Source organism: Manihot esculenta, chromosome 15, assembly GCF_001659605.2.
Source record: "Manihot esculenta cultivar AM560-2 chromosome 15, M.esculenta_v8, whole genome shotgun sequence".
NCBI classification, from domain to species: Eukaryota; Viridiplantae; Streptophyta; class Magnoliopsida; order Malpighiales; family Euphorbiaceae; genus Manihot; species Manihot esculenta.
The window spans coordinates 19,526,900-19,537,800 of NC_035175.2; the positions used below are offsets into that span (position 1 = coordinate 19,526,900).

The window sequence follows — 10,901 nt, forward strand, 5'->3', positions numbered from 1 at the left end:
TTGCTCCCATCAGCTGAGCTAGGTCTAGGAGGTTGAGTAACTGGGGCTGCTGGTTCTGTAGGTGGTGGAGGTGGAGGTGCAGCATTCCCCTGAGGTGGGGTTTGCCGGGTTTGGATAGAAGGGTGAGGGTGGATATGCTGGGTACTGTGTGTAAGGTGGATAGAAAGGTGGATAAGGCATGTAGGTAGGGTAGGGGTTAAAGCTGGAGTAATCCGATGTACCTCCCACCGGATACCCTGAACCCTGTGGGAAGGGTGGATAATGGGGTGGAAAACCATACCCCGAGGCCTGAACGCCTCCCTGAGATTCCCCTGTCCCTTCTTCCTCCATGCTCACATCCAGGTTCCCATCCCTCCTCTGATCCTCTTCCATAACCTCCCTCACATCTGAAGAACTTCCTCCTCTATCTGTCCCCCTTCTGCTAGCATCAAAAGACCTTCTAGGGTCCCTTGACACTCTCTCTCTATTGGCTCTACAAGACATTGCCCTAGGCAATGTAGGAGGACGGGCGCTCGTGCCCTCATCCTCAGGTGGTACTCCAGTCAATCGTGCAGATCGACGAGTTCCTCTCATCCTGTTTTCTGAGAAACAGCACACATCAAGCAAGCATTAGCATCATATGGTTCATGTGGGCACACATGAACCCTCATCACATACATCACATAGCATAGCATATCATTAATGCACATGCATATAATCATGGCATTTCACATCATAATACAAGACAGGACTCATCATCTTATCCTAGTGGACATGATCTTCCTATTGTGCTTGACCTTCTAAAACATCTATGAGTCCGACACTCTAGGTCCGATCCTATGAACCTAGGGCTCTGATACCATTCTGTAACGACCCGAAAATCGGACCGCTACCTGCGCTAGGATCCGGGTCGACTTAAGGCCGCCGGGACCCGTAGCAAGGCTGACATATAACCTGTAAACCTGTATAATCCCATACACGATCAACAACATGCATAAAAATTTTAAACTTTTTTTTTAAACATCCAACTCAATCTGAACATACATGTACAAAGTCATGATCATAATCATGATCCCTCTGTGGGATCTCATCAATGCCCCAACGGGCGATACAACATGAGATGAGTTGGCTTTCATGAACATTATAAAACATTTCTATAGATCATGTATCAAAAGGGATTACAATACTCATAGGGTCAAGCACATCTATAACCTCAATATACCTCACTACATAACATACTGAAATCTCATACATTACATCATAGTACAATTGTCATGTCCACAATCTAACTATTACATAAACATACTTCAAAACTCTGGCTAACCTCCTGGTCTACCCTGTACCTGCACATCTGGGGTTAGGGGAGAGGGGTGAGCTACAAAGCCCAGTGAGCAGAATAGTGAAATCATATATTTAAAAATCTCATGCCATTATGTAATGCAACACATCACAACAAATCACATCTCGGATGGTATTGTCACCAATAGTCCTCTACATAGTCCAACTGTGTCGGGACGTAGAATGGGTACAACCGGTCTTTCTCTTAACATAACATATCATACAGTCCAACTGTGCCAGGGACGTAGAATGGGTACAACCTGGACTTCCTCTTACATCGTGCCAGGGACGTAGAATGGGTACAACCTGGACTTCCATACCATATCATGCCGTAACATCATCATGCCATATGAGGACTAAAGGATCATCCAATAACCAATCCACATCAACATCATAAATGCAATGCAACATATTCGTGAATACTAATGCAAACAACCTACTATATCTCATGGCATTCATGATGCATGGATCATGCTCAAAACTCATATTTCATTTATTTTAAAACTTAAGGTTTATTCCACTCACCTCTGGCTAGCTCTGACAACTCTGTAGCAGCTGACTCACTGCTGGGGTCCTCGGTTCCTCGGGTCCGAACCTACACAGGTGGACTCCAATGAGGGACCAAACATACATAAACATAACTCTAATATACTCCCCAAAAACCCCCTAAAACATCATAAAACAATTACATAAAAACATGCAAGAAATGGCTGGACAGGGCACTTTCGGCGGCAGGTTCGGCGGCCGAAAGTCCCTCCAGAGTCGAAAGTCAGGCAGGTTCGGCGGCACCTTCGGCGGTCGAAACTCCCAGACAGAGGCGAAACTCATGCATGTTCGGCGGCACCTTCGGCGGCCGAAAGTCCCAGACAGAGACGAAAGTCTCTTTTCGGGGGCAACTTCGGCAGCCGAAAGGCCTGCCTCACTAACCATGTTCGGCGGCCGAAAGTGCCTTCGGCTGCCGAACCTGGTTTCTGCCAAAGGGCAGAAACTTGGCTCCTTTGTGCATTTTAGCCTCCAAACTCACCAATCATGCATAAACTAGTTCTAAAACATGCATACATACCATACATTACACCTAGGGGTCTCAAACTAGCAAATTCCCCAACTACAACACTTCAAACACACAAAAATCAACATACATTGTTCATCAAAACATCAAAACCCATAAACTCATCAACAAGCCTAAATATGCATCTCTACCCATAAAACAACTTAATGCTTGTTTAAAACACATAACAAGGGGTGGGTCCGAGCTTACCTCTTGAAGAAACGAGAGGGAAGGCGATCCTAGCTTGGAGATGGAGAGATTGAGCTCTTTGAACCTCCAAGTACCCAAAACTTGCTCTTTACTCACAGATCTTCAAAACAGAAGTTAAAACCCGTGAAAATCATGGAAGATCTAAGGAAAACACTCAAGATCGAGGGAGGGGTGGCGGAGACTCACCATGGCCGACAACGGGGGAGAAAAAGCTCGCCCGTGCGGACCTAAGGGACCCTTTTATAGGTGGCTGGCCAGGCCACGTTCGGGGGCCGAAAGTGCCTCCGCATGCATGCCATGTTCGGCGGCCGAACTTGACTTTCGGCGGCCGAACCTGGGCTTCCCTCACTCATGCTTTCGGGGGCCTAACGTGCCTCCAAAACGCATGCATGTTCGGCGGCCGAACTTGACTTTCGGCGGCCGAACCTGGGTTTTCCTCCAAAGACTTTTCATGCAAAAACTCATTAAATTTTCATACTAAAAACCGTGAAATACTTTAAAACATTTTATGAAAACATGTTTCTACCCTACTAGAGGCTTCCGACATCCGAGATTCCACCGGACGATAGGAATTCCAATACCGGAGTCTATTACAACTAGATTGTGTCTGCTAATGGTAATTTTCTATGAAGTTTCATCTTATTCAAGAGAGGGCGAGTCTTGATGAAGAACTAGGTGTTATGGTGTCTGAGTCTTCCTTTCTACGGGTAGGACTGCGTATCAGTTTATCAGACACTTGCCATGTGACCCTATCTTATGGCGGCAGCTCATGACTTATTTTGGACAGTTGTTATATCGCATCAAATATATACATACATATATACATATATATATATATATATATATATAAAAAAAACTATAAAACCACAAAACCCAAGCCCATCAAACCTAAAATCAAGCCCATCAGATCTAAAGAAATGGATACAGGAATTAAGTCAATCACCTCTTTCCTTAGATCTGATGGGCTTGATTCCTATATCCATTTCTTTAGATTTGATGGGCTTGATTTTAGGTTTGATGGGCTTGGGTTTTATAGTTTTATAGTTTTTTTTTTTAGTTAGTACACTTATTGATTTTTCCGACGAGCTAGTCCCTAACTCATCTATCTGGTTCTCACTTCCTATTAGTTCTGATGTTGAATTTTTTGAGTCTATATATAATTCCTGAATTTTATTTACTATCTCTTCATCTAATCTTAACTCATTTAGTTTTTTATTAAACTTACAAAATTTAGATGTATGACTTTTTTGTCCACAATTATAACATGTTAAATCTTTAAATGATTTTTTATTCTGGATTTTATTTACTAGGCTCTTCTTCCTATATTTCTTGTAAGGTTTATAACTTTTCTTTTTATTATAAAGTTCTTCTTTGCTTGGTTTATTAATATATCGTTTTTTATAATATTAGTTCTTTTTATGGTATTTTCTAGGTTTATCCTTTGAACATTGACCATTACATTTTTTATCTTGATCTATTCCATAATCAAACTGTTTACAAAAAGACCCTAATTCTTGTCTAATTTTATGCATCTCATACTTTAATGTTCTTTGCAATTTTAAATCATAACAAAACTGTAAACCTTCTTTTTAGATTATACTTACCAATTGTCCATATGTTAGTTTATTATAAGGTATCGAATTTCCATATTGTTGTTTTATATTGTTTCTTACATTTTCTCCTAGAAAATAAGGAAGTCCAGCTAAAAACTTTTCCTTCCAAAAGTCTTGGTTTGAGTCTTCCCTTAAAATTAATCTAGTAAAAAATGTGGTTTTATAATACTGAAAATTCCTTAATTTTTTACATTTTAAATTACTTAATAATTCAGCATTTTTATCTTTTAAATGGGACGGACCTCCTATAAAATGTAATGAAATAGTTAAAATTAATGTTGATGCTGCATATTGAATAGTTTCCCCTAATTCATTTAATATTGGTTCTCCTTCACTATTTACCTGAATTGAATTTAATATGTCTAACTGTTCTTAATCAATTAAGTGGTAATCCCACCAACCTTTTAACTGTCCCGTAAAACCTGCTATAATAATCTCAGCTATTGCTCTATCTGAAGCAAAAGACTGGGTTTTATATGCATTAGCTGTCATAGTCATTTGTTGTAATAAACTTAATATATTATATTCAGATAGTCCATCTATATCACAGTATGTCACCGTCCAATTCGAGAGAACGTTTGTCAGAACATCCTAATATGGTCAGAGTATTAATACCTGTGGACGAGCCATCTTTGATGATATTTTTTTTCTCCATCTCCTTTCTTGTCGAACTCGTCGAGTCACAAATTTATCACTGTATACAATAAATATTTAAAACTATAGATACTAATTAATAATACATATAGTTAAAATTATAGATTCTAAACAGTATAAAGTATAAGAATCACTTGAATTAAGTGACTTTAAAATAGGGATAAATTAGTAAATTTCTTAAAAATTTAGGGGATAGTAATCTTTCTATAAAAAGTATGACTTTTAAAGCAATTATTATTTGAGAATGAGAGTGTAGCTTTCTCATTTAGCAGGAACCAGACAGGAAGTAACCCATGAATTCAGGACTCTTCTTTTATATATATTACAATCTTCACAACAACATCTTCACTATCAAAGTTCTGTCCTAAACTTTGAATTTTCACAACATCCATGGAAGACAAGGAAGAAAAATCAGCTCCATCAACTGCTGAAGATGGGATCAAGTACAGAGGAATTAAAGCCATGCCATTTATTATAGGTATTTTATTGAAATTTTCTCATACCCATGTTCTTGTTTGTAAGAGATTTTGAAAATTTGTTAAACTTTGACAGGAAATGAGACTTTTGAGAAGCTGGGAACAATTGGGACACTGGCAAATCTATTGGTTTATCTCACAAGTGTGTTTAATATGAAGAATATAACAGCTACTTTGCTTATTAATGTCTTCAATGGAACTAGTAATGTTGCACCATTAGTTGGTGCTTTTCTTTCAGATTCTTACTTTGGAAGATACAAGAGTTTGGCCTTTGCTTCCATCTGTTCTCTTTTGGTACTTTTCTTTAATTTCATCCTTTTATCACTTTTTCTTTAGTCATTTTGTTGAATCCCACCTCAGTTTGGGACAAGGTAATGTATCCTTACTTACAAGGGTCTTATGCACTTCTCGCTCTTGAGTTAGTTTTTTAGTGAGTTAAACATGACCCAAATTTAATATGGTATCAAAGTCTCTCCACCCATATTTGACCTCTCGTAAATATGTCACCCTCTAATATAGTTATGAGCGTGAGCGATTATCTTAAACCACTAGATTGGAAGAGTGATAGACTCGAACTTGGATCAAACGAGATATATGTGAAATCGCTAGATTAAACTATGCTAAATTTAAAAAGATAGTATTTGTCGTTTCAATTATTTTAGTTTAAAGATTTGATTTTCGATATTCTTTTGAATATCTCAAACAAACAAGTTGATTAAATACCAATACATGGATTCAAACTTATAAATCCAATCATAGTATTAGAAATTTTGTTTTTCTATTAGATGGGGAAAATATGCCTAATTGAGAATTTCTTCAACCTTTTTTTCATTTTCAAGGGGATGACAGTACTAACTCTCACAGCAGCAATCTCCAAATTACACCCACCAAAATGTGATGCAAAACAAAGTGGCACATGTGTTGAACCAACAGCTTGCCAATTTGCCTTTCTACTAAGTGGATTTGGGTTTCTAGTCCTTGGAGCTGGAGGCATCAGGCCCTGTAACTTAGCCTTTGGAGCTGACCAGTTCAATCCAGCTACTGAATCTGGGAAGCAAGGCATCAATAGCTTCTTCAATTGGTATTATTTCACCTTCACATTTGCTATGATGATATCTGCTACCTTCATTGTCTATATCCAATCAAATATAAGCTGGACTATTGGGTTAGCCATTCCGGCTTGTTTAATGTTCATGTCCTGTGCACTTTTCTTCTTGGGTTCAAAACTTTATGTCAAAGTGAAACCAGAAGGTAGCCCTATCACTAGTTTGCTGCAAGTACTAGTTGCTGCTGCTAAGAAGCGAAGGCTAGATCTTCCTGACAACCCTGCTCTTTCCCTTTTCGATTATATTCCGGCCAATTCTATCAATTCCAGGCTTCTCTACACCAATCAATTCAGGTAAAAGGAAACTCATACACACTTGGACGTTTTAATGTTTTTTCAAATCCGATATACAAGAATTTTGGGTGACTGACTTCTTGACGAAGTATAGAGCTTCTCAGAGTAAATGGTTTTGGAGTCCTGATGGGTAAAACTCTGTCCATACTTGTCTTTGCTAATATCTAAATATTCCAACAGGTGGCTTTCCAAGTCTGCAATTACAACTAGTGAAGACCAAATCAATTTCAATGGCTCAGCTGCCAACCCATGGAAACTTTGCAGTATCCAACAAGTGGAAGAAGCAAAATGTGTCCTAAGAGTGATCCCAATATGGGCATCAGCCATAATTTACTTTGTGGCAATAATTCAGCAACAAACATATGTTGTTTTCCAAGCTCTTCAATCAGACAGAAGACTTGGCAACACTGGCTTTCAGGTCCCTGCTGCTTCATTTATAGTCTTTTCAATGCTCAGCCTCACAATCTGGATACCCATTTACGACAGAATCCTAGTTCCCTCTTGTCGGAAGCTCACCGGAAAAGAAGGTGGAATAACAATCCTCCAGAGAATGGGTATCGGAATTGTTCTCTCAATCATCACCATGCTTGTTTCTGCTGTTGTTGAAGAGAGAAGAAGGCATTTGGCTCTTACAACGTTAACACTAGGCACTGCACCTAAAGGAGGAGCCATATCATCCATGTCTGCTTTGTGGCTCGCCCCTCAGCTGACGCTTGCAGGGCTAACCGAGGCCTTTAACTCCATTGGCCAGATGGAATTTTATTACAAGCAGTTCCCAGAAAATATGAGAAGTGTTGCTGGTTCTTTCTTATTTCTTGGAATTGCAGGTTCGAGTTATGTCAGTGGTTTTCTTGTTTCAATTGTGCATCATATCACAGCAAGATCTCCAGGTGAGGATTGGTTGGCTGAGGATCTTAATAAGGGGAAATTGGATAGATTTTATTACATGATTGCTGCTTTAGGAGTTGTCAACTTTGGCTATTTCTTAACGTTTGCTAAGTGGTATAGATATAAGGATAGCAATTGCAGCAGCTTTGAGTTGAGCTTGGAAGCAAAGCAGCAGTCTCAGAAGCACCTTGTCTGAAATCATAGATTATCAAGGAATTTGCATAAATGTATTGGGTCTTATTTCTATAGTAAAATTATTATCTTAATACAAATAAAATTGTTACAAATAAAACTTAATTTTTCACTATATAAATTATATATTTTAATAAATTTCTTATTTATATTTAATAAAATTAAATTAAATTGAATTTTTATAATAATTTTTGAAATAAAATTAAATATCCATATGCAAATAATTAATACTATGTCAACTCATATTTTATTTTCCATTCTTCCCTTAGTAGTTGATGGTTATTCATTTAAGTTCCGTTTGATTTTTAATTTTAAAAATTTCAGTTATTTTAATTTAATTCGATTTTAATAAAAAAATAAATCAAATCAAACTGATTAATAATAATAATATATTATTTTCAATAATATAAAAAGATTGGATCATATTAAAATTAAAATATTTTAATTAAATTTTTAAAATATTAATATTTCAATTAAATTTTAAAATATTAAAAATAAAATATAAAAAACAAAAAATATATTCAAAATTTAAACTGATCAAATCGAACCAAATTAAATCGATTCAAATTTAATTTCTAATTAAAATTAATTCAATTCAATTTATATAAATATTAAAATTTTAATTTTTAATTTATTCAATTTAATTTAATTTAATTTTAAATCAAATTGATTAAATACCTACGTCCGTCCGCAAAATTACTGAAAATTAGAGATATTGTGAATAGGGATGTAAACGGGTAAGATACCCACAAAATTGAGAGTACCCAAACCCGAACCCGATTATATATACAATTCCCGAACCCATTCCAAATCCGTTTAATATTTTAATTTTACGATACAAACCAGCAACTCAGCAAATATTTTTTTTTAATTCAATTCAATGATAAAACCAAATAAACTATCTAACAGTTGCACAACCCAGTAGGAGGAGAAATGTTCAATGACAAGAACCAGCAACTCAGCAACCCAGCAAATAATGATTTATAATCAAATAATTAGATTAATTGTCCATAAATTTTAAAAATCAACAGTATTACATTAATCAAATAGCAAATAATTAGATTTTTTAACATATCCAAATAATCAGATTAATAGTTCATAAATTATAAAATTCTTTAAGAACATACACATAAAATATCTTAAAACCTGAAGAGAGTTATAGTCAAAGCAGATGTCGCCGATTGAGGAGAGAAGGATTGTCTCTAGCGTCAGTGAAGTGCGGGGAGAGAAGCGTAAATCGAAAATCGAAAAGAGTAGATTTCACCCGACTGGGGAGAGAGAAGGAGATATGACGACGCCGACCGGGCAGAGGGAAGAGTTGTCTTCAACTGGAAAGTCGGAGATGTCGCCGCTGGAGAGAGAGAAGGAGATATTGCTGACGGGGAAGAGAGAAGATTTATCGTCGACTGGGGAGAGAAAGGAGACGTCGTCGGTGATGACTGGGCTGCCGGCAGTCGTCAGTGAAGTGGGGGAGAGGCGTGATTGAGAACTATGGGAAGGAAAGCGAGGGAGAGAGAGAGACGTAGACGAAGAAAGGAAATAGTAAAATGAAAAAATAAATTAGGAATTAGAGCTAGTTTTGTTAGTATAATTAATCGGGTTCGCGTAACGGGTATCCGATCACCTAATCCCGAACCCTACCCGAATCGGAGACGGGTAAAATTTTTCAAACCCGAATCCGCCCAAATCCGTTTTGTAAAAACCTAAATCCGTCCTAATAGGGTTTGGGCGGATCGGGTACCCGTGAAAACCCACCCGGCTGCCATCCCTAATTGTGAAAATTAAAATGACCCATCAAGTTGACTCGGTTGACCCGGGCAGTAATGGATCAAGCTTTAATTAAACCCGATAGCAAATTGACCCATCAATAATCAAAGCGATTTGGTCAGATTTTCGTATCTGTGTGATTCGTCGTGAATCGATGAGTCACAATCAATTGAATTAATTTACAATGTCACAATCAATTTAATTATTTGAATATAATTTTAATTAAATTCATATATTTTTATTAAGAATTAAATAAGCCTATATTAATATAAAATTTAAATTTTTATTAAAAAAAATAAATAAATAAAATATTTAATATGTTGTTAAATTGTTAGACTTGAATCCTAATAAAATATTCAAATAATTTACAACACTGCACTTATTTTTATTCAATTTTTAATATTATTTAATAATTTAATAAAGTTTATTTTTATAAAAAAAAATATAGAACACCATAAGGATGTATGTAAATATAATTTAACCAATGTCGAAAATTTAATTTATGAAAATTAAAATACTTAATTAAATTTATTAATTTATATTAATAGATATAATATTTAATTAATTATTAAAATGCTCTGATAGAATAACTTTCAACTTAAATTTTTCTTTGTGGTCTTTTTATGATTTACTTTCGTTTTTATCTCTTTTTTAAATCTAACTTCTTTTTTCCATTCTACATGAAAAATGATTTGCCTCAATTAAATATCGAATAAAAAAAAAGATGTTGTTTCTATTAAGAACTCCAAAAATATTTCGATCGTCACTTATGATTTCTGTATCGTGGGGATATTTTTCACATACAATCCAATCAATTTTCAGAATATGCAGACCTCTTTAGCAGATTTATGACGGCAATCCTTGGACAGTTATTGTATTCAAGGATTTGATTTCTAGTTACAAGTTGAACATTTTATTTTTTATGGAAACAAAAGCTCTTAGTTTAGTTTTTATATAGAATTTTTTCATAATTTTTTACATTTTGATGGTTGCTTTCCAGTCAATAGACAAGAATTAAGAGGAGGCCTTTCGGAAGAGTCATGGGTCTGTTTCTATGGTTGGCTTTTCTTCAAATTTTATTGATTCAGTTGTTTCGGAAGGTAATGTTCAATGTATGTTTACTAATTATTATGGTTTTTTGAAATCATAACAACGACGTTAGTTTTGAAATCTTATTCGAGTTTTATCTCATATAAGTTCTCTTTCGTGACTTTTTTCTCGTAGAAGTTCTCTTTTGTGTCTTTGTTCGTTAGACTTTAATGACTTATGCTTTGAGAGATAAAAAAGAATGAGAAGCATTTTTACCAAATTATCTTATATAGGAATTTAATTTTGAA

The 10,901-nt window shown here is 35.8% G+C and overlaps 1 protein-coding gene across 1 annotated transcript; it reads left to right on the forward strand.

Annotated features, from left to right (window-relative positions):
• The first annotated feature begins 5,179 nt into the window (after positions 1-5,179).
• On the forward strand, positions 5,180-7,912 carry LOC122721902 (protein NRT1/ PTR FAMILY 2.10-like). Its single transcript, XM_043950975.1, has 4 exons — positions 5,180-5,320; positions 5,395-5,612; positions 6,158-6,717; positions 6,898-7,912. Exons 1-4 carry the CDS (start codon positions 5,233-5,235, stop codon positions 7,799-7,801), a joined length of 1,770 nt encoding a protein of 589 aa, XP_043806910.1. The 5' UTR covers positions 5,180-5,232; the 3' UTR covers positions 7,802-7,912.
• Positions 7,913-10,901: the final 2,989 nt, after the last annotated feature.